The sequence below is a fragment of the Danaus plexippus genome, assembly GCF_018135715.1.
Source record: "Danaus plexippus chromosome 9 unlocalized genomic scaffold, MEX_DaPlex mxdp_24, whole genome shotgun sequence".
Lineage (NCBI taxonomy): Eukaryota > Metazoa > Arthropoda > Insecta > Lepidoptera > Nymphalidae > Danaus > Danaus plexippus.
In genome coordinates this window covers 907813-933914 of record NW_026869847.1, presented here as the reverse complement: position 1 = coordinate 933914, position 26102 = coordinate 907813, and the positions used below count along the sequence as shown (strand labels likewise).

The following is a 26102-nucleotide window of genomic DNA, read 5'->3' as shown; positions in this document are numbered from 1 at the left end:
CAGCAAGGGGGCGGCACCCACTCCTAAGAAGGGACGCAGCCGGCCGCCAATGCCCGGCCAGTACATCGGACTAGCAAAGGCCCAGGCCGAATACAAGAAGGCGAAAGAGGAGGCCTTACGACTCCAGGCTGAGAAGGACGTGGCTGAGATCGTGAGACGGGCTCAGGAGAGGCGCCAATCAAAGAGCGCAAGCCCCGTCCCTGCTCCTATAAGAAAAGAGGACGCGTCAGACCAGACCTCCGCTGCTCTGACAGATGGTGTAGAGGCCTCGTTGGAGGCCATACTCTTGGTCGCCACGAGGTCGAAAAACCTCAAGGGGACCTTCACGCGATGCCTAAAAGAGGCGGTAGCCAACATAAGGGTGGCCATCTCGGAGATGAGAGGGCGCACCATGTCGGAAGAGATGGCGAGGCTGGAGGCCCAAAATGCGCGACTCCTCGCACAGGTGGCGGAACTGCGCCGAGAGATGGAGGAGTTGCGCCGACAGGCCTATCGCCCGGGCGAGAAAGACATGCGCCAGCTCGTAGAGGAGGTGTCGCGGAGTAGTCTTGAGTCTTTCGGAACTGTTCTGAATGCACGACTGGCCGGGCTCGAGGACCGCCTTCTGCCGGTGCCTCGACTGCGCCCACCCTGGCGGCGGAGAGGATCGATTCGTCGCCAGTTGAGGGATCGAAGTCGAAGAGGAAGAGCTCAAAGCCCCAAAAGGCAACAGCTCGCCCGACCTACGCAGATGTGGCGGCGGACATACCGAGCTCCGCTGCCGTCACAACGACACCGCCTGCGCTAGCCGACAAGAGGCGAAAATCGAAGCGGCCATCTATGGCTGCTCAAGAGGCGGCGCAGAGGAAAGAAGGGGCTACTGAAAGTGCCTCTTCCGCCGAGGGCCTTCACACTACAGTTGGGCCACAAAAGGCGGCGGACAAGAAGAAGAAGGGGTGGCTACTCCAGCTAAAGCCACCCCGAAGAAGAAGAAGAAAAAGAGGAAGAGGAAGGTGAAGCTCCGTTCACCGACCACCGCGGCAGTCACGCTCACCTTAGCAGCGGACGCCGCGGAGAAGGGGGTGACATACGTCGGCTTGCTGACGCAGGCTAAGGCGGCGATCGACCTGGGGGAACTCGGCATCCCCAGGCTCGGTTTCCGATTAGCCGAAACTGGTGCGCGCGTCCTCACCATCGACGGTGAGGGAGCGCAGGAAAAGGCGGACGCCTTCGCTGAGCGGCTGAGGTCCGTCCTGCCCTCAGACGTAGTGAAAGTCGCCCGCCCGGTTCGGAGTGCGGAGATCCGCATCGCCGGGCTGGACGAATCCGTAGCGACCGCCGACGTCATCCAAGCGGTCGCAAAGGAAGGAGGGTGCTCGGTCGGGGACATTCGGGCGGGTAAACTGGTGGTCGGGCCACGGGGCGATGCGTCCGTATGGATGCGCGTCCCGGTCGCAGCCGCCAAGAAGCTCACCAGCTCCGGGCGGCTGATGGTCGGCTGGGTGTCGGCGAGGGTGGTGCTGCTGGCCGCGAGGCCTAGGCGCTGCTTCCGCTGTTTTGACACCGGCCACGTGGCGGCGAAGTGCCAGCACCCGGAGGACCGTAGCCGGAGATGTTTCCGGTGCGGGACTTCGGGTCACAAGGCGGCTGAGTGCGAGGCAGCGCCAAACTGCTTCGTGTGCGAGGCTGCCGGCAAAACAGAGAGGGCACACGTGCTGGGGGCAAGCGGCTGCGTTGCAAGGCCGTCTCTCCCCGGCACGACAGCCGAATCGAGAAGGGCGCCAAGGAAGGCCCGGACTAAAAAGCCCAAGGCCAATGGCGGAGGAGGAGCGGTTCCCGCCCCGCCTGCCATGGAATTGGACGCCTAGCCCGTGGGCGGCGATCGGGGGATCGCCGCTCACATCAAGAGGGCCCGAGAAGCAAGCTCCCCAATGTCCGGGGAGCTCTCGGAGTGGCAAGCGGCGGCATGTCACCAAGCCGCCGCACTGGGCAGAGCCAAGCCCGGACGAAGCCGGGAGAGGCAAGCGCTGCGGGGTCGTGGTAGTTAAACAGTTCCCACGTCCCCCGCGATAGCGCAGGAAGAGGACATCGGGGGGTTTTAGTGGGTAAGAATCCCACATGCCCCGGTCGCGTCCCCCACGCGGCCGGAAGTCTTACGAAGATTTCCCCCCGTCAACAAAAAAAAAAAAAAAGACACGGGCTGGTCTCTTATTAGTTATCCTTCCGGGGGTTATAGAACCGACGGGATATGAATTGTAAGTAGCCAAAGAGTAAAAAAAATGTTTTAACAATTAGAATATAATTTTATGGGTATCTTATGTTTGTAAGAAGGTTCGGATGAGAAATATCACCGTGAAATATTGTCGTTATTTGACATATTTGACATGATTTAAATTTTTAAGTGATTTTTTTTTCTCTATTCTAAACTATAAATCTTTGAAAAGCATTTTTGTTCAAACCAGTAAGACTACTGCATTGTAAGTAGCTAGTTATATGTGCATGAGGCTTGGTTCGCGTGAAAAATATATCCCTGCTGTTAGTATTATAAATGCGAAAAAAAACCTCTTATCTCTTTGTCTGCTACCTTTTCACGCCTAAACCGCTTTGATAAATATTGTTGTAGACATAGATGGAACCCTGGAGAAAGACATAAGCCTCTTATCCCGATCTCAATCCTAGAACTACACGAGTGGAACCGTAAAGAGCAGTTCGAATTCAATGGCCATAGTAGTTTTTTAACTTTTATCCCGATCACTTCCGTGATCCCGAAACTGCACGGGTGCAACTATTAAGTGCAGTTTGAATTCAGAGACCGTAATGGCAGAGAACAACTTTCATGTTCACGCGAACGGAGTCGCTGATAAAAGCTAGTTTTATATAAAACATATAGATAAAAGCTAGTCTTACAGGTTACAGTTAACTGTAATGGAAACTTTTATTTTTTCTAAATATTAATTAATAATAAATTTGTGAAGTGGAAAATATGGATGTTAGGAGTTTTCTGTCATTACCATTAGAAATTAAAAAACAACGAAAAAATTCTAATGTTGCGGATATATGTGGTCCACTCAAAATCATCCGTTCTGATCGAATCTGTCGTACCCTTTGACGAAAATATTAATATGTATGTGGCTTCAAAACGTAATTTTACTTGATACAACAAAGATATAAATTAAAACTATAAAAGTTAATCGTCCAGATAATAAATATGACGGGTGTATCGGACATCGAGGTGATGTGTTCCATGGCGCGGCTGCGTGTCTTTAGTGTTGGTACACGATGGTGTGGTCAGGACTGGCGAGGGTCAAGTTACACCGTGGTCGAGCGCATGGGATGCGTTGTGGTTGATATTTTAAACTATATCATAATAGAACTATGTACTAAAAAGATATACACCATAAAAAGGACAATTAGTATGTTATGAAAGTAAATATTGCTTTATAATATTATATATTCTGTTGAAGCTGACTGTCAATATACACTTTGACGAAACTTGTCACACATATTATTTGTATGTTAAAATTATTGTCGTATATTTAAAGGATTATTTTTCGCAATATTTGAATATTCCTTGAAAAGTAATATTTAGCGCTTCTTCACACAAACCTTTTTCTGTGAATTCGATTCTTCCATTTACTCTAGTAAAATAACTATAGGTATTTTGCTTCAGTGTCACATGTTCGTATATAAATTTTATAATAACTTAGTTCATATCTGTTTCCAATTTATTAAGTATACGTACTGTTGGGTTAACGAAGATATGGAATGAATAAAGAATAATTTTGTTTAAAATCGTTAACTCGTTCAAAAAGCGGGACCATCTCCAGTGTCAACTCACACAAAGCATTATGTAATGGAACGCTCAGTGTTTTCTGTGTTGCGGTTGTCGGAGGAAGTTCCACGTACTAGGTATTGAAGGATCTGCGGTTTTGACGTGGATTACTGTTCCCATGTCCGACGTCGTTAAGTCTCGGTCCTTTTGTTTATCGTACATTGACGTATGAGGTAATCATCCTCGCGAACAAAACAAAAAAACATTTCATGTAACGTGTGGAAGTTCTTTGTAAAACGTGACATGGTCCATGCTTTTGGTAAATATCTCTTAGTGACTGAGTTCACATTTACTATAGAATTTTCAATAAATAAGACGTCCTTATTGACCGTGTTTCGAGTTACGCACGAACTGGGTTTCAATTAAAAGTGATTGGCTGAGTGGTTTGTAAAGCAATTTGTCAGTTACTTCAGCTGCAGGATTGTATCTTTTCACCATTAAGATCGGGAGCGCGACGTGACGCGTGCGCACGCGACTCACGCACGAACAATCCTTGCACTATGAACCTGATAATTATCTTACAATCGTCAAAATCAATCATACACATGAAAGGTAATATGTCCGCGCATTCGTTGACTTACATAGTTGTTGTTGTGTAACCAATGACTTTTTTTTATCTTAACCAATGTAAAAAATCATTATTATTCCTCTCTTAACTCTGGACAAATGAATTTCTTTATGGCCTTTAACCCTAACGACATCAACGCTTGTTTTATCTTATTTCTTCAATTACGTCTGTTGCCCATTAGCTTTGTATTTTAACCCAACTTCGACGTAGTTATTATCACAAATTCCTAAGCACAAAAGAATGGTTAAAAATTGTCTGGGAATGTCTGAGATGATGTTTAAAGATTAACATGTTTTTAAGTTCATACGGATAGTATTGAAACTTTCACAAAACCTAGTAAATAACATTTCTCGGTTATTTAACGTTACTATTTGTAATAAAACTCTGTTACTGAGCTGTTTTAGTAAAAAAATAAATATATTAGTATTCGTTCAAATAGATTTAAATAAAGGCATCTACTGCCGCGTTGAATCTGACTCCATTCAAAACACAAACAAAAAACTAAATAAAAGTCCAAGTCGAAATAAAACTGGTCCTCCTTTTTGTGATGTCTCGTTTATATCCGTATCTTCCGCTTGATTGATGACCTGTGCTTTGTGAGGGCCCATTTTTAATGGACTCCTAAAGTTGATTTAATAAAAACCCTTCATTACGCCATCCAAAGATCGCAGGGTCAAGTCCACAATCTCGGAGCAGACACAAGATACGTAATTATACGACCGCAGACGATTCGTATAATATAATGCAGCAGAAGTTACTCAATCAAAATGAAAGTCCATTGTAATGTTTAAAATGTGAATGAAAGAGATTCCGGCACGTCCCGATAACAGCTGACAAGTAACTTGGATCATTTACCAAGACCACCTTGACTTGGGACATTCAAGGCAAAGACAACCTTACAAGATCAATGAACATCGCAATTAGAAAATGTTAAATTGGCAGCAATCATTCACGGATATGCCCGTCGGGGTATAATGTTGGCAGCCATCTTGAAAATGTAACCTCGCAATGAGACCGTGGCTCTCGGGGAATGTGCGTAATCGATTCCACTCTTCATTCGTACCACCAAAAAATCACTTGCTCCCTAATAAATCTTTTTTGCTCTTTTTGGGATACTGAAATGATGGATCTCGCACTTCGCACAAACGGCGCGGGCAATTTAAATATGTATTTTTTACGTGACACGCGTTTGTTAACGCTACAGCGTCGTTACTCCGAGCAATCTAGAGTTTAATTAGATAGCCTTTTTTATGTAACGTTCTGAAGTACTTTCAACAAGATATGTCGTAGGCAAATATACGTTAGCAAACAAACTATTTATTTAAGAGCCAACACAAGAACATTTTTTAATGCTATTAGCATAACATTTTAAAATATGTGTAAAATTTTCCAAATATTTATTATGCTTAGTAAATAGAATCGTTTCATGTGTATTAGAAACTTTAAGTAATCAATAATTACAGCCTTGTTGAATCAAACAATAGGCTGTTCTTTTTAATCAATCAAGTGTTACAATAACGTTGCCTTTGTAGTTTTTGTGTTGCATTGTCAACTCAATGTAATATTTGTTTATTTAGGTCAACGAATAAAGTACCAACTCAGCTGTTTACAGAAGTTTTGTAACGATCTTGTATACGTTTACTCTTATTATTTTATTTAAACGAACCGTAAATAAAGGCTGAGGATTAAAAATATGAAATAAAAACCGTTTTTTTAATAATTACAACGTGTACATTAGCGAAACGTTCATCCTCTCAGACACCTCCAGTAATTAACACCCGCTCTGTTTATAAAATATGTGTGAAATAATAAACATTCGAAGTCTTGCTTTGTTCACAGCAGCATTCCTGAAAGGGGTATAATTAAAAATCGTTCACATACGCGGAATAAAAAACAATATGCAATCAATCACTCTCAACACGTGCGTATTCCAAATGTGTATTGCGTCAACTGGCCATAGAGATGTTAGGGCCATGGCTGACGATTTTGTCTTTCTAAATTATTTTTTTATAATAGTTAATTTTAAATATGTTTCTGTAATGGTTGGCATATTCATGGACATATATTAGGTATTGCCTGTGACTTCGTTGATTTCAATTGATATGTATAAAATTTGTTAAAATAATACCTGGGTTATATGGTGACCAACCGGCAGCGACATCTATAATCTTCATCACGTAACTTTCTACACAGCAAAACTTGTGCCTCAATACTTAGTTAACTACACAGAATCTCGGTATATATTCTAGCTTGTCTTGATCTTATGTCTAAATTAAACGTTAAGCGTTATCAATATCTATTTAATAAATTTTGAATGGAAGACAACAAATATAGATACATCTTAGAAATTTCATTTATAGCATCAGGATGTTACCCACCTTCTATCTTTGTTACCTTAAAAAGTGTATGTAATATGAAAATTTATTCCTGTCTCAATGAATTAACTCGGATATAAATTAAATGTTTAACTGAACGCTCGCAAAAAATGTACGAGAGTCAGTGTGTGAGATTGATCGATATTAGTTTGTGTGACAGTTGCATGAAATATAAATGAAGTGAAGTCGGGGAGCCAAATACTAGCTAGTCACCCATCAGCAAGTGAAAAATAATCTTCAAATATTACTTATGGGTCTTATATAACAAAAATAACACAATTATAATGCAATCGACTAACACTTCCTCCATTGTAATAAAATTGAATTCCAAATTGGCCGCTAATGTATTTTTAATTGGCTCGCGGTATTATTATCAAAGTCTCATTATTGTATAATATTTCCGCCCCGATCGGTGCGTCGTCCGTGTGTTCACAATTTAAAACCTATCGTCGTACAAACAGCAAAAAAATCAGGCATAGCTACGGTGGATGAAAATTCACTATCTAGCAATGACCAAGAAATAAAAACATCTAAAGAAATTCAAGGGCTATTATAGTAATAATTATGAGCGAGATACAGTTTAACAATGCGGAACCTGCAAGCTGTTGATATTAATTTTATTGTAATTCATTTTTGTTTCGCATAAACAATAATCGCTACGATCATTATATAATATCTTTATGTCAGAACTGTCAGATAACTGGCGCCCTTGAGACTATTTAATAACTTTGTACATTAATCAAATATATTAGTAGTAGATTTATTTTGGCAGTGTCGTTGTTCAAAAAAACAATGAGAATTAATTTTCGTTTGTGGTTAAAATTTTGTTGGAGCAAAAAGATTTGATGTAGAACACGGTTGTTCCGCGCTTCAATTATTAACACAGGTGCTAATTATTTCTGATGGCTGAACAGATGACTGATGATGATCAGTTAACTGTAAATTATCAGTCACCTGATACACACACTCATTTATTTTGGCTGAAAACATGGTATATAATGTATTCACGCATCACTTACATGGCGGTATCGAGAAATGTTAAATAAAATTGTTTTAATATACGTCCTACGTGTACAGGAATCAGTATGTAATATATTGTTATAAAGTACATGTAAATAAGGGATAATTTATTGTACTCTTATAATATACACATAATAATAAGGCTAACTAATAACAAAATAAATTTAGTTACGATTTACATAACTGTTAATAACACAGCTGCGTGAAAATATATTCAAAACACGTAGAAAAGATTATTTTATTAATTCATATCTTCCGTTTACTCATTTTTATATTTCGACTAATTTGTTATAAAGTGACACATTAGTTAATATTAGGTTAAATATAATGATATAAAAGATAGTTAATTAATGAGGAATCTGTGTCTTGCAAGTCGGTTAAAAATTAACAAATTTGTATTGTAATAAAGTTAAATAAATTTATTGGTAAATAAAGCGGAAAACGGTTTATTGCTAGACTGTTTCGTATAAGTGTATCGCAGAACACGAAAAGTTTTTATAAAATAAAACTTAATACAAGACGAATAACGTAAGTTAAATTATAATAATAATTACACCTTGCGAATAAACAATTCCAAGTTTAATAGTTGAATAAATATGTTGTTTGAGGTAAGACATTGATTTTAAATCGATTCAAATCAAACTGACGTATGAGAATACCCCGCTGTCCCGGAGCGGCTTCATCGTAAAGAAATAGGATACTTTAATATGACGTGGCTTGTATTGTGTTAGTAATGTTTAATTGTGGAGCGTAAACCAAGCATAAATACTCATATATATAATAGGCGTACGAGAAAAAGATAGGAAAATAAGCTTTCATCGATGAAATCGAAAATTAATTAATGTTTTTTTTTGTAAAAAAAAATCATACAAAAAACATATATCAAAAGATATCCAGCTTTATCATCCCATAGGAATAAAATTATTCTAACAAATACAAGTTTACTATTTTCACTACTGTTACCTTTCTGTACTATTCACAATTTTGTGTCGGACGTCGAGACAATGGTGTCGCCGTCTTAATGGACGTCAATTAATTCTCAAAGGCAACACCCACGCCACGTCAAAGGTCCAATTTCATTCATCCTGTAAAATTTATAACGACCGAGCCCAGCTATGTTAACCTTCATTCTGACACATACAAACAAAATATAATTATAAACTAATTATGGTATATTATTATCTAAAATACATTGTATCATGCTAACTAATTGACAATATATAAGAGACGCCGGCGGATGTATCTGAATAACGATTCAGCGCGTCATTAGGGAGAATTCGATCGACTAATCACGCCGTCTGATCTTGTCCGGGATGGCGCGAAACGATCTGTTTGGACGATGGCACGTGCGTTCAGAAATGTAAACTTGCATTAAATAAATCTGAATGTTAACATATATTATGAATAAAAGATTAGATTTTTTTTTTTAAATATATAATGTTTCTTTTGTGATAAAATGATTTGCTTCCAGTTTTACTTAAACTGAAAATGTAAAGTTCATACAAGGTGAAAACAGATCGCTTATTAAAAATCTTCAACCCGGTTGTTATGGCATTATAAATAATAATTGTAAAACAATTGATTAGTCATAACATTTATAATCTGTTGCAATTCTAAATCTGAATTCTATATTCCATTTATACACCGGCCGGTGGGCAAGGAGGCGATAGAGGCAATCTTATCAGGCGTATCAAGTCCTATTACAGCGACCGACTTTCCCCGGGGCAGAATTCCTTGATGATTGTCCCCCGTGATACAAACGGGTCAGCTGCAAATTTTATTCAATTTAAATTGTCGGCTCATTTGAATAATGTTTTTTTTTGTGTTATAAAATCATGATTATCAAGTAAATAATATAAATGTGAACTTTTGATTATATAAAACTTTATACGTGATAATAATGAGGAATAAAGTCGTGAGTTGTATTCTGTTGCGAAATTAACTTAAATATTAGATTTTGTAATATATTTTCATAAACATAGTATTAAATATATTTAAAGTTATTTTTATGTTCGGTCCAATATAGTAATACATTCCAGAACAGAATAAATCTAGATACGCACTCAAACAATTAACTGAATTAATTCAATGTGTGGAGCGAACGTTGACGGTGCGACCTGGGCACCGAGCTACACTCGGACACTATTACTGTGACGTGATAACAACACAACGGGATACTGAACCACCCTGTATAACAGGACATCGACCTTTTTAAAAAACATGTACATACAAATTACTAATGAATAAAATAATCTAGTGCCGCTATAAAGAATCCTTTATTGATAGGAAGCCTACAATTAAAATGAAAATATTAGCTGCTCTCTTTACTTTACACTTATTTCCTTCAAAGACAAATCATATCCTATTAAATATCAAACAAAATCGAACAAATCTTTACAATAGAAATACTAACAGCGCGACCGAGCGGCAAGTCAAATACGCCATTAACTTATAACAACATAATGTGTCCAGCTTTCATTTCAGATAGCGACACGACAGCGATGTCTATCTCACACAACATTAACGCCACTCCAATTAACCTATTAGTGTACTGTTTACTGAATAGGATTTATTACATGCATTTGTAATTATTAATTTACTGTTAGATTACTACCGAATACCAATGGTTTGCATTCAGTTGCGCTGACCATTAACGCACGATGTTACGTTATCCTCTATATTACAAGCAACAGATGCTTGTTGACTCGGAATATTGTTAAGTGTACATTTTAGTTAATATTACGGTAATACGGGTCCGAACTAAATGTTAATTATCAATAAGCGGGATAAAATAAATCTCTTACAATCCTTATTATAATGGCGCCTTTATAATAAAAAATGAAACGTGGCGTGAACAGCTAATTGGATCTTTTAGTGCTATTTATAGACGTCCTTTGAATTATTTTAACGAGCCTACCACAGTATGTTGGAGGTAATTTCACGGCATTCCTAAATGTTGAAACAAATAATAAGTAATTTTAACTACAGGTCTGTTTAATACGTCACAGTGTGGAATATTTAAAAATAGGACGCGTGCAGCTCTCATGCGTGATTTGTTTTTTATTACTTTTTCATTGAATTTTATTAAGACCATTGGACACTATTATAATAATAGTTAGGAAAAACTCTTGAAAAACTCTCGCCTTTGTTGTGGACAAGAATTTTATTTATGTCAAGTCTTTATTTAGATAATATAAGTGTGTAATTAACATTTATAAGAGTTACTGCGCACGCTCTCTGTCATAAGCTTTTAACTAAATATATATCCTCGTATTGATTTAATTTATAATATATTGAAATGCTATTAATTTTTAGGGACTTCGTTATTAAACTCATAGCATTATAACTCAAAAATGTTTAAATAAACAAAGTAACATATTTTTGTGTCTTAATTCTGTGCGTTTAACGTAAAATTATTTAATATAGTTGTATATATCTAGTAAACTAGACATCATGAATTATGATATTAATGTGTCAAGTTAAAACCTATCAGAGATTAACAACTTATATTCCATTCAGAGCACTGGCCTATTTGTATTAGTATGACAGAGATGTGGCTCATTCACACTTGCATGAACATCACATCTCATCCGCTTGCTAAGTCGCTAACGGCTACCTGTGAATCAAATAATTATAGCCCGGTCGGCTTAGCCTTAGCCGGGTTAGCCGGCTGCGCTAAACTGCATTAGGAACACGGCTAAATGACTGTGTTGCGGCCTTTTACTTCGACACGTAATATTATAATTGTTTTCAATTGAAATAAAGCTTAAATATTATGACAGCTTTATAACATGTTCATTGAGCAACAACAAAGTTTTTTAACCTTTCACGCACGCTGAAGGTTTTTTTTTTTTAATAATATAATCAACAAATTCAACATGTTCGCACGGTGATTTCTCAATACGTGGATAGCCAACGACACCGGACATTTGTTTGGCTATCAATTAAATAAAAACTGTTTGTTGTTCTCACGAGATGAGGGACGTTTGTTTAAAGGATGCTGGATATATTAATATTGATTTCATGTCTGATATTTTTGTTTTGTTATGAACGAACATCGACTGACTGTCGTCAGGACCAACAGCTTGGAACAATGTTGTATCGTGATCTCTGTCATGAGCGCGTCGAACGAATTATGTCACTGTATATTGTACTATAATGCGCTAACCTTAAAATATATCCTTGTGTTACCCTTTATTTGCATTTAAACAAAACAATTTCTGAGTTTTAATTTGTAGTATTTTATTACTACGTATGCTGTGATATGTTGGAATTGTGTTTGTAGCAATCATTAATTTATTTTTAATTGTTTCAGAGATGGCAGCGGAGATGGTTCGTCCTATATGACGACGGAGAGCTGACTTACTCTCTAGACGAACATGTGAGTAATGTACATAATATTATTATAAATGCATTAAGGTTTTAAAGATAATAACATATTTACATATAAGATAATGTCGCTATAACTCGGTCTGAATAATCGCGTCCATTGATAGCGGCGACTTCGATTTAACTGCTTTTCTAAGCTGCGGTTAAAAATAGTGATACCACATCCTCGTAAAGTACCTTCTAGCCTCTTACATCTCGTTCGCGATCGATCTCATCTTCTACCTGCTAGGGTTGATGCTTTTCCAAACATAGAATAATATTTTTTTTTACATAAATATCGTTAAATCATATATATTTTTTATATGTATATGTGAATAAGTAAAAGTTTAATTTAGCCTGGTATAAATAAAAAAATTGCACATAGGAAACAAAACTTCAGGCTCACGTTATTAGGTTTTCTATCTTTATATCAGCCCTATGGGTGGGGTACAACAAATTCAAACCAGTCTGACGGTCGAAGCGGATCGTGGCGCGTAATTGACTTGTTAGTTGAAATGTATCGCTCAGACGTTTACCCTCTGATTAGTTGTTACCTTATTAATAAACACACATTATAACATACCTCATTTATTCAGCAATCGAGATCTTATTTTAATTTAAATGCCATTCTAGTTCTGCTATCAACGGCTTCTTCTATACTTTCATTATAATTGCGTTGAATATTTTCTTGAACTTAAAGCTCTTTAATATGCATTATTGCCTGTTGTGAAAACAAAAAACTACCGCTTCCAAACATGATCATGAGGGTAGACAATACTTTATCGGAATCAAAATCTTGATCGTTTTTCTCAACATATTTTTAATTACACGCGATGTGCGTAAATGAATTTTAATATCCATCTTAGTAAGCCCGTAAAGGACAACTTGCTTTATAGGGCAACTAAACGAAGCCTGCTTCCAGCTAACATCGTGTTTCTTAGATGAAAGTTAGCGGATATATCCAATAAAAAATTATCTTTTCCTATTGATCTCATTTATCGCTGTAGAATGTTTTCGAAAACCAATTATATCAAATTATCATGTTTTCATTTTTCATGGACATGTTCAATATCTAACCTCATGTTCTATTTATGATAGCTGCAATCACAAAAAGTCTTTTAAAACAATGGCATCCAGAGTGTGAAAGTCATTTTTTGCTAAAACAATAGACCGACTACTTTAACGTAGGGCACCACCAAAACTTAATATGAAAATTTGTAACCATTTATTTCAAATCAATAAAACACAATACAAAGTAACATTCGTTTTATTGGCGGAACCGAATTTAACAATTAAAGCAAACAGGTTTTTAGTTAAAAAGTTAGTATAGAAATGTGTGCCAGTGTCGTACAGATTGCTGTTTTGTTTTATTGTACATTTAAACAAACTATGCTTTATAACCAATAACAATGATCAGACTCAATAAAAACCTACTTCTCCAAATGAACGTAAGTGGGTCATTTAAAAGTAATGTTTTTATAACAGAATTATCAATAAAGCAACACAATTACAATAACAAGTTATGGGGTAACAGTCTTTATTTATTAAACCAAGGTGTCACCTACTAACGTATAGCTCGCGTCTCTATACGTGAACATAATAGATTTGATGGTGGAGAAAGGAAGACGGTCTTCAGAGTAGAAATTCCATGAATATATGCAATCAAGATGCAATAAAGCTCGCCTCTTATAGACTAAGTGACAGCAAAGATCTTCTCTAAATATACACCGCTGTAATTAAACAAAAACAAGTGCTATCGTCCTACATGTGTTTATGTTCGATACGTACAAGTCTGATGTGTTTTTAAATGAATACGTACATTTTAAATAATTATTAATTGATTTTATTAAAAAATTCTAGAAGTATTAAATGTAACTAAATTAGTAACAAGCGCGATTTCTACGTTCTATTCTTTCAATGATATTCAAATTTAAATAATAAACGACCTTCCGTAGGGCGCTACGTGCCTGCAGTCCGCGAAACGGTTTGTGTTGCAAAGCAGCATTTGACGTAAATGAATCATAGATTTGAGAAGGCAATATTACAAGGACCTGTCTAAACCTGACACATGTCCACTGAAATAGTTACGTGTGACGCTTGAGATATAAGAAAATCTCGTGTACAATATCAACAACGCAGCATCATTTATTATAAAACTGATGATCTACATCTAGTTAATCGAACTGTGAATCGGAGACAGAAATCATTAGCCGTACAACTTTGTTGCTAAGTTTGAATCCGGATCTCAACATACAAATGAGAATTTTACCTACATATACATATTCTGATAAACAAGACGCATTCTCCTTATTAATATACCTAATTATTATCTCAACGAAATCTATTCCAATGACGTTGTTACATAATGTTCTATATACAAATGAAATACGTCGCACTTTACGTCATTACATTACATTGTAAGCGGTTCTTGAGTTTTAAAAACGATTGCGTCAAATGAAGCCCCGATATTGATTGGATTAAATGCAAAGACGCCTTACAAGCGAGCGCTGCGGACGCGAGGCTGACCCGATATCCCACAAGATTATTTCATTCACGTCAACACTGCAATTAGTTCAAACATCGTGAACATATAATTATATTCTATTGCAATAACAAATGTCATGGGCCATCTCAAAATAATAGTTGCCAGCCCGCAGCGACAAACGCAATACTCACACTAATTAACTTGCGATTTTTTTTTTATATTTTTTTTTAATACGCTTGTCAAAATTGACTTTTACCTAAGAATTATTGATTGGAATGTTTTAATCTGAATATTTCAAATTAAACTTAATCAGAAGAAGATTTTAAAGTATTATAAAGAGCGTTTATTAATATTTATTTTCTCAACATTCTTTTACTGCTAAAAGACCTGATCTGAAACCAAAGAAACCAAAGAAATGTATTAAAATTTTTTCAATGATACAGAAAAGAAGTTATGAACGTAACATATCAGAATTATACTTATAAAAGTTAAATTATCATAATTTTCTATTTTGACAGCTATCGGCTTAGTTTGTATATTTTAAATTAAAAGACAGACACGTCCATTCCACTTAATAATTAAATTGCCATAAATTTGAAATAGTCTCTCGTACTTGAGATACTATTCATATTTTACCAATTAAAATCAAACCGAGAGCCACGTGCGTTAACCGCCTCTGCCAGTGTCGGAATGCGGTCGCCGTAGTATTGGCTAAGCGATGTTCTGCTGCGCGGGCGCACCCACCGCGATCCACCTGCCCCACGCTTCCGTAATATAGCGTAATGATTTTATTTGATTTATTGTTAATGAAATATTTTATAATCTAAATGTTGCTCACTATTTGTCCAGACATTTATATAGTTTTTTAATATTAAATATCTACAAATTCACTTTCTCCTCTCAAACCAGATATCAAGGCTATGAACCGTGATTGATATCAGTTTTTCCTGTAACATCGCGAAATGCTTTATGATGAAACGTGTTACTCGCGTCTCTTGTTTTTTCTCTCCAACAACTCGATAAAGGTAGTATACAACAGATTCGAGGTCTTAACACATTTTCGTGTATTGTTCCTTTCAATAAGTTTGTCTCCGTCTGTTATTCACTAATACTAATTAAAAAGGTCTACCTATATGTCATCATTATAGTTAAGAATATAAAATAAAGTATAGAAATGTTATATTGCTACAGCGAATAATATGTATTTCCTTAATTAAACATAATAAAAACTGTGAATTCATCACCGTCATAAGTCTGTGAGATGTTATCGGTACAGGAGGCTGGGAGATTATCTACAAGTTGTAGTATTTATAGGACAGCCTGTCTCCACCTCTGTGCAACGAACTTTGTAACAAATCACCCGGCACACACGTTATGCATAACGACCACAGCAATAATAACCTTTTAACTATCATATAAATTAAATTTCTTACGATTCCTACCTTCAACGTTGTTACTAAAACTATTCGAATTCCTCGAGCTTTGTAGACATAATCATATTCTGGTATCCAAATATATAGGATTATCATCAGATAGCTCTTCTAACCCAATTTCTCCGGTTTACAAATGTCTATAGTCACGCTAACGTCGCTCCCGTTACCAAAGGCTTCAATACTTAATAGCACACATTGAATTCTGTCCGTACACCGGCGGATACATTGTCATAACTGTCCATAAAGCGGGGCGAGCACCACCCACTTAAGCGGTCACTGATGCAGGTGAATTGACGGCCATCCATTTGAAGCATCGCGAAATAACAGGCGGCAATAAATAGTGATTTGCGTCGGAGTGCTCTTGAACGTCCTCTGTTACAGTACGAGACACACGGACGGGATTTAGATTGAGACTATAGCGACATACGGATTATTATATGATATATATTTTTATATAAATGAATATATCATACCTTAACCGTTATTTTATACGCTTCGTTTCGAAACCACTTCAATATATTTTTTGTCAACCTTCTCAATTCATATCAATAATATTTATCAATGAAATAAATTCAAGCCGTTGACATATTTCTCGCTCGATTATGATATGTTGTTCATGAATAATGGAAGGTATACATAAAATAGGGTAAGGTATCTCGTATTTTGTAACCAAGTACCAACTCCTACGATACTGCGGGAGATCAATCATCTCAGCTCGCGGCATTCTGCGACGTATTTATACCTTGTATACAGCCTGTGTAAATTGTTCCGTCGTTTACATACAAATGTATATATAAAATTAATTGTTTATGAACCTCCGGGTCTACAATTTGAAGCTTTCCTTTCTCTAACAAAACCCCGAATATTTCAAACTTGTAAGACCACACGTAAGCCGATAAGAGTTATCTTCTATGAGTGCGTCGAAATCAACAAAGCAGTAATGTTTTACTACCGATAACGGTACAATTCGGCGCTTGTGTAGTTTGTGTAGTTATGAATTATATCTAAACTAATCTACAAACGGACGAGTCTTTACTGTTAACAACTTCAAGGAAATAGAACAAGTTACAACAACACATAACCGCACACTCAATTTGATGATATTTTAGACTTAACAGTTCTATATGTGCTGTGACTGACACAGAATAATTAAATTCATACTGAAACAAGAGATAAAATCGAAGCCAGTTATTATACACAATGACCGCGATGAACAAACAGTGCGTTACGATTGTAATGCATATGAATCCTTCACAATGAAAACGTGGTCCACGGACGGGACAAAAAATATTTATTCGTTCGAGTCTTGATTGCTTATTGTATTGCAATAGGACAAAATGATAAAGTGAGACCATAAAGCTGCCTTCACACTCCGCGCTCGGGATTTATTATATTAATTAGGAAACAAGATAACATCTCCAGGTTTTTTATCGCATAATGAGTTAGAGATAACGGAGCGGTCGTATATTGAAGAGTTTTCGATATATATGTTCTATAATATTAAATTCGGATTAAATGCATTTGTCAGAACTGCCTCCAAGCTACCCGTTCCGGATGTTCGTTTGTATATTTATGAGGTATTAAATTAAAAACGCTGTTTAACATTCTTAAACACTCGGGATTGGATAATAGATCTTGGATGGGTCGGAGTAGGTCCATACGAAAGCGGTTATTAAAGATATGATAAGGTAATAATGATATACCCTCAGACAATATATCGAACGGTATATAACTAGGATATATAGAGGGCATTCGAAAGTGGGTCACATGACAATGATGGCCGGTAATTACGGGCACAATGGGGCATTGTCTGAGCGGCGACACTTCCGCCGTCAGCATCCTGCGATGAGAGTGAACCGATTTTAAAATTATTACAAGACTATACAACCTCGTATCTTTACTTTAAGATATCCTCTATGCGCATATGATCAATGTAATATAGTTACATTGTATCAGCAATTGGGACGTTAAAACGAAAAATGAGCGGCGAAGGGCTGGCGAATAACTGAGCCGAGCTAATCCGCTTAGAGACGAATAGTGTCGCCTCGCGTTACTCGTTCATACAGCGTGTTTAGATTACACTATCTGACCGTACGACCTTATTCTTATCCGATTAGACATTAAATAGACCATTACAGAAAAGTCAAAAGATTATACTCGACTTGTTTAACATGTTATCATAGAAAACATGAATGAATGGAACCTAAGCAGGAGATTTAAGATAAATAAACATTTAGGTATTTTTCACGTCTTATGATGTTGTTATATGGAATTATATACGGCTTGATAAAAAAACCACGACGAATTGTAATTTGTTGAAAATGAATGAAAAATACGAATGCCTTACACATACTGTATTTAATTAAATCGTACTAGTGACCAAAATCTAGTTGCTACAGTAGAATGGTTCGCTACATAGTGTTATGTAATGACTGTTATAAATTTACAAAAAAAAATATATATAATTATACGGGCTTCGGTCCCCGATACACTTTTGAAGTGAAAGTAAATGACGCAACGAGAGACATTCAATTATATATTAGTGAAAATCTTGTTTGATGTAAATATTTATTTCTTTTTGATTGTGAACTCGTCTTATTAATTGAAATCGCATTATGAAATAATGATTTATTACGTATTTGATTTAATCAAATCGTCTATCTGCTTCGTGTCAACACAAATCATCATTTTCTCGAATAAATTTTTATAAATTTAGCATATATGTCGAGATGATCAAATTAATTACATATGTCGTGATTTATATTGTATTATTTATGAAATATTTCTTGATGATTAGTACGTTACATAAATGTGAGACGTTAGATGATACAAGACAGATGTTTGTCTTATGAAGAAAATTTTGTAACAAAGACCAAAACAATCCCTTGATCTGTTAAATCGATTCATTATTTTGTGTATGTAGTAAATACGAAAGCACTTTATTTACAAAACCCGTTTTATGGTAACATCTAGGATAGGAAAATCAAGGCCCTATACTTGAGCTAAGAGTCAAATACGCCAAATAATTCATATATATATATATATATAAATCTTTATCTAAAACATGAAGTTCGTAGAAAAGGGCAGTTTTGGAAAGTTTTAAATTCAGTCATGGCATTCAACACGACTTGAAATATACGTAATGGATTGACAGGAGATAATGTTGTGCGTCCGCGGAGACTGGACGGAAAATAAAATTATATAGCAAATATATATGTGATATACAGTTAATAATATTTAAATGCAATAGTCAATAATAATCTGTTGAAGGACTACTCAGAGATAATACGAATATATAAATACAAGTAAAAAGTATATAAGCTTTTTTTATTTTTAACAGTTATTTGAGATGAAAATTAGTATACGGCAGATTAATAAAAATTCACAAGCCAGTGTTATGGAAGCACTACATAGCTCCCAAGGGCTTGATTGCATTAACTATACACAGAATTACATAAATCATTTAATTAAATCGCTGCCTTTAAATGCGTGGATTTTAATTAATTTAAAAATTCCGTCTGTTTTATATAATTCTTTATTTAATTAATAATGTCTACGAAATATTTGATTTACACTGAACCAGTGCTCGTTTTATACATTACTATATCGAGCAACTAATTGCCATTCCTGTGTAACAAATTCCTTGCGACATCTTATTAGTGCTAATCTCAAAACGTGTTGCCATGACGTACCTGACAACCACATTGCATAGGGGTTGCCTGTTGGCTTACTTATTACACTATATTGCTAACGGCTCTCATTAAATAGAATTATTAATTTAAATTAAAATAAAAATGTACACTGTTATTTGACTGGTCGTGTATTTACATGTTTGTATATCTAATCTAGTCACTTCCCCAAAAAATAAAAATATAAGCATTGTATGACAAGCAAAAATTTCTTGAAGGCATTGCTATTACTTAAAAAAATTCCTAAGCTAATGATCGACAAGGACCATCTTAATTCCATACATGTGGTGTCACGTGTAAGATCCAAGTGTTAAATAAAGTGATGAATAGATGCATTTTATGTTTTACGTCGGGGGCAAAAGTTACGTCAATAAAATTTATGTCAAAGATTATTAGCCATATTTACTATCATATTAATCGCCTTATAAAACGATACTAAGTTGCTTCCACGCTGGGGATCTTTGGACGCTTCAAATGAGAGTGAGATATGGTCACCTCATGGTATCTATCTATTGGATTCGAGCGTGAGGTATGTTATGGTACGAGCTATAACTCCAGGGATAATCGCGACGTTGCGTGGGCGCTGCGACCGTTCAACACGTACATTTAACGGTACGATACGTTCTTAAAAGTAGTTAATGACGTCATATAATTACATACATCTAAATCGATAAAATTGAAGATCTAGGTATTGGAAATCAGATGTCACGAGAAAATGTTCCTTTCACGTTAAACGACCGTCATGAATGATATCATTTAGACATTCATGTTTGAGAATCGTTATTAAATATATAATTTACTGTGCAATAATCAATAATAAAAATCATAATCTGGCTCCAAGGACCGATTTACTTTTGGATGTGTCAAGTGAAATATAAAATCTTCTTAAGAGTGTATTATACAGTTATTTATGTATGTCTTTATTTTTATTCGTATTTTGTATCCTTATCTCAATTTTAATGTTAACAGAACATCAGGCATAGCATAATCTCAGCTCTAACAGTACCATAGGAATGTTTGGGTTAAAATTATCGACCCTAACGCCAATAACTGTTAGATAGACTGGGCGGTGAGATCGTACGGTGTAGATTAACTACTGCTAACATTTAAGAAACTATTATTAGTTAAATGATTCGCACCTTGCAGCTTTGGAGATTAGCTTATAGGAAGAATCGACCACATTCTTAAGGTCTCCCACTGTATGACCTAAAGCAGTCTTCAAATAATAAAAATTAGAATAAATACACTGGCGTTTATTGTTGTTATTTCATAAAATAAAGCAACCACAGTTAAAGATCAAAAATAGCTGGACTTTAACAGTGGATATTGCCACTTGCAGTCCAATTATTTATGCAATTTCAAATTGTATTTGGATTCTTTAGTTATAAATACGTCACCGGCAACCATTTAATGGAAGGATAACGAGGAATCCCGTCCTATTGATGGTACAGTTGAATAGCTGTGTCCCGCTACACCGGAAATTATGGCCGCCTAGCCATCGCATGGGAACAATTGCATAATCGTTAATCGCCATCAACGGCTCTAGTGGGGTGCCGTTGCTGATGCAATTCTTATATAGCTCTATGAATCAGAGACAAACTTATATAAAAGATTCGTGTTTGCTACGATATATTCTCTCGACATCATTGCGTAACCGAGGAGTCCGTCTCCATTCCTTGTCAAATTAGACCATTTTTGGACGAGGGAAAGTTATATTATAAATCACCCTGTCCTTACGCAGCATTGGGCGTGATTAATAAACTTTGATATACACTCATTGAAGCCTGACCGCTTCCATACTTCGACCGTCGATTTTAATTGGTCGTAACGTTAACATTTTACGCGAAATTTATTTTCACTTTTTTGGCTCGTTATCTGCGGTCGTGCTTTCACCGATACAACACTATACACGCGACTCGTTTTAGTTTTGCTGTTTTGATGTTACTTATCGTAGGTTGATGAATGAGGTGACGGCCGTAATGTGTAGTAAGCGACCTTCCGACCCTCGGCTATATAAACAGACCGTTAATTACAGATAATGTTATTTTCATATATTGTTTACTAATTTGATCTTATAAACAATTTTAGTTCACTATTTTCCTAAATAAATAAGACAATAAATTCTGTATACTATAGAAAAAATCTCGTAATTTTATTGAATTAAAAACTGCTAACAGAATATGAGTTATATTTTTATACATTCTTCGCGAGTAAAACAAAGAAAAATCTTTAGTACTATTTATACGTCTGCATACAAATTCATTTTAAAAGTACCTGACTATGGGTCACGTTCCGGTCACAGTCAGAATAGATTGTCCTCGGCATTAAGTAGCAGTGAATTGTCCTCTAAATTTATTATTAAATAATTTAATTACAAACGAAAAGCCGCAGTGAAGATACTAATGAATCAAGCAGCAATTTTAGTAAATAGTCCTCGCCTCGAGAAATAATTTGAGACCTTTAAATAACTCGAAAAAAAATCCTTTGATAAATAAAGCTCTTAAGCCGTAATTACGAATACCTGAGATACTATTTTAAAAATGTTATTCCAGAGGTCTTCTCACTACCATCTACATTCTAGATTATGTAGATAACTATAATAATTCTTCCAGACAAGTATTGAATATGCGTAATGCTCTTTTAACTAATTGTGTGCACCGGATGGCCCATTAGGTCCTAAGGAGTAGCGACGCTGCATACTTTTCTCTCCGTTAAAGTGTGACATTGAAGTATACAGCGGATGTACATTCGTTTGTCACTAGAAGAAGCTTTTAATCAAGTTACTTGGTATATTTTCTTCGTTTAAATAACGATAAGAAGGTGTTATTTCTTAACGTTTGGAACTGAAAGGTGTATATCAATAGTAATGCGATGGTTCTGAGGTAACAACTTAAGATGTCGGTCAGAATACGCGTCCAGTCGCGCCCCCTGCTGCGGCGCTCCGTAGCTAATGTTACGAAGTGCCGTTAACTACAATTTCCATGGAGAAAACTTGATTATAACATTGCTTTAGCGATAACTGCGTCTCCTGACTCATTCCGAATGGAATCGGTACGTTTTATTATTTACATAACAGCTCTATAGTGAGATTGTTTAATTCTGTTTATTGGATAATTCACGCTATCCTTATATGTGCATTATTTTGCTGTGTTCTGATGATATGTTTTTATTACAGCCAGATACAGTCCCACAAGCCAGCGTAGACATGACGACTGTCCTGGAGGTGAGCGAGGCGGACAGCGTGACTGGACACCCCCACAGTATCGCTATCACCGCGCCAGAGAGGGTCACCTTCGTGAAGGGCACATCCAGGGAGGAAGCCAGGTGGTGGACGGACGTATTGAGCGTATATCCGAGGAGCAAGGTAATAAATGAGGGTCTCATATACTAAGTATTTAGATTTTATATCATAGGGACCAAAATTTCTAAACTCACAAATACATTAATTTACGCATAATAAGGTCTCTCTGAATGCATTTGAAGATAATGAAGTTTACGAATATTATGAAAATAGTGGAGTGCTGATCGTTTACTTTGTAAAGGTTAGCCACCTCTTCATAATTAAAGTAACTACCAAGAGGTATGAAAACACAAATTGCTTCCACATTGTGTAGTCGACGCTCGCTCGGGCCGTCTTCAGGAAGTCGCCGAACGCCTCATTAACCGACACTTCTGGTTTAGAACCGTAAATACTATATTTCGGGCTATAACGGGACGTACGGGTGCATGTTATTGACCGATAAATTACCCTTAAGGTCCCATGACTCAATAATTACGAGAACTGTAATGGCGGCAGGTTGAGTGTTGCAGTTGAAAAATGAGATAACAAAATGATTACTTATCGGATGATGTTTCTTCCGTCAATAGATAATATATTATCTGTTCGACGAGTACTTGATTAAAATTTCAAGGGATTTCTTATGTTTTATTCATTATGTCCTTTTATGGGCTCATTTAATATTTATAAATATGTAATGAGTTTATTTTCTTCGTATCTGCATTAATTATTAATTGTTAAATATCAATATAAAAGATCTTTGGTCATTTATTTTTGTACATACACATGATAGCGATTTGACATTACATTTTCTTGTATGTGTTTCTGTTCATTAGACGGCCGTTAGTATATACATATCTAGTTAAGCTTCAAATAAATAGTTAAGTTCGGAAGATAAATTTATCAAACTCTTTGATGCGAACAGCATTAATAATTTCCTTTATAATATGAAAGTTAGTGACATTTACTTTAATAATTGCTACTTTGAAGTCAGATAATGTGAACTGGTTGTGAGTTTCTACCAATACTGTTCCTTTTTATTTATATATATTTATCATACCATTTCCTCAACTCGCTCTTCGGGTTCCTCCGTACAAATAGAAGCAGGACGAAACAAAAAATAAAATTGTATTAAATAACTTAATTCTGGTAAAAATCTGTTAATTGTCCTCGCATAATGCACTCCACTCCGTCCATCTTTTTCAAGTTCCTTGACGTTCAACAATAGTCGTTGGCTGTAACTGAATATCTAAACAAACAAAGCGGTTAGCGTCACGGTCAGACAATTAGAACCGGCTTCTGACCTTGGTCGACGCGAAACCTGAGAATAAACTAGATTACCTACATCACAAATATATATTTTCACACATTCTTTGTATGCAATTCGGTTTGCATGCGCAAGCCTCTGAGAAGCTGCGGTGAAATCTGTGTAGCTTGTTGGTAACTAACAAAATAATCGATTGTCGCAACGTCGTTACAGTAAGTACAGTAAGTAGCGATATTGTAAGAGCGTTTCTTATAAATGAATATTGATTATGGAAACTGAATCTACAGAAAGCTACGACATCGATACTTCTGTGGTGAACCCTTTTTGAAATGGATCCTGCCGTCATTTTTTGGCTTCCTAAAACTTCTCTCATTTGATATTTGCCGCTCCTCTGATTCTCTTTATTAATCACATTAAATCAAACGTACCCTATTTTTTTATTGCAATTTCAATATCACTTTATCAGTATATTAAGGTTTTGATATAATGAAGAACTTCATAATGATTTTAATAATTCGAGACGTGTCTAATGACGGTTTTTGCTTAGCGTTGGTACAAAACTAGAAAGGTCGCTGACCTCACAAAAAACTACCGAGCTACTAAGTATGTCCTAAATATCACAAATGTGCTATGGTCATGTCATAAGAGCAATTTGTCAATTGGTTCCAGTGAATTTTCTGTTGGCCCGACTGTGAGGCGTAATTAATGTCGGATCAAATTACTCGGGACTCACTGCGCTATTGTAAAAGCTTCTATCCTTAATTTAAAAATGAGGCTACTAAAATTGGGCCATCAGCTATTTTCTGCTGGGCTGTCAGCCTCACATGGCACGCGTGATCAACAAACAACATACAAGCTGAGGGATTAAAATACAAAGCTGCAAAATAAATATTATTCTGCTCTAGATTCGCCGATCATGTTTATATTTCTTTGTAACGCCGGGTTTCTGCTTCCGTTTTAATTAGAGCGTGGCGTGCGTTCACGACAGAGACATCAGAACACTCATGGTTAATCTCCGTATTTAAAATACGACATTTTTATTGGAACTGAACTAGTGATTGGAATTGCACACGAGTTATTACTGTATATATATATATATAGCTATTGTTTCTTGTAAACTAAATTATGTTGAAAACAATTTTTTTTAGCTATCGCTTATAGACAAGGGAAAAAGAAAAAATATATGATCAAAGAGGAGTTGTAATAACCGTAGACCATTTTTATGAACACATCCTCCTGAACACATTAATTAGTGTTTTTGTCGATATAAGGAAGTCACCGAGCAACATTAGAACACCATACCAGGTCGAGGAAGTGTAGAAATTGTTAGACCAATTAATTTAACTGGGAACTGATTCAATTAGCAGTGAATTAATTGGACGCTATAACTAATTTGTGTTATTTTAACTGAGTTGCATAAAATTAATGGTGTTGTGAATTAATAACCGAGGATCCAGTTTAACGAGTAATAAATCGTTTCGGACGTGTTACGGTAAAATCAATTTTATGTAATCAGCAGCTTCTTATTCACAGCGCGAGTGCCGTGTTACTTTGTATCGAGGACCAACTCGGACGATCTCATCATAAAATCAGTCAACCTCCATAATTCTGACTTCATTTATCTCTTGAGGTTATTTATTACGTACAAACAAAGCTCATATCAAAAGTTATCAGTTCAACGACACCAGAAGTCTTTAATGTAACGGTGTGGGTGAGATCTAATTGTTTTATGTTCACATTAATGTTTGAAAGTCATCTCTCTCCTTCTGACTTCTCCTAGACCTTAAACAACATTTTTGTTGTTGATAA

The 26102-nt window shown here is 36.3% G+C and overlaps 1 protein-coding gene across 3 annotated transcripts in view; it reads left to right on the top strand.

Annotated features, from left to right (window-relative positions):
* Positions 1 to 26102, top strand: part of LOC116767181 (protein outspread) — a 127862-nt gene that overhangs the window by 86440 nt on the left and 15320 nt on the right. For all 3 annotated transcript variants that reach the window (XM_061527316.1, XM_032657372.2, XM_061527315.1), the window contains exons 3-4: positions 12090 to 12155; positions 22925 to 23113. In XM_061527316.1, the coding sequence (XP_061383300.1) occupies positions 12090 to 12155; positions 22925 to 23113 (255 nt within the window). The remainder of the gene's footprint in view (positions 1 to 12089; positions 12156 to 22924; positions 23114 to 26102) is intronic.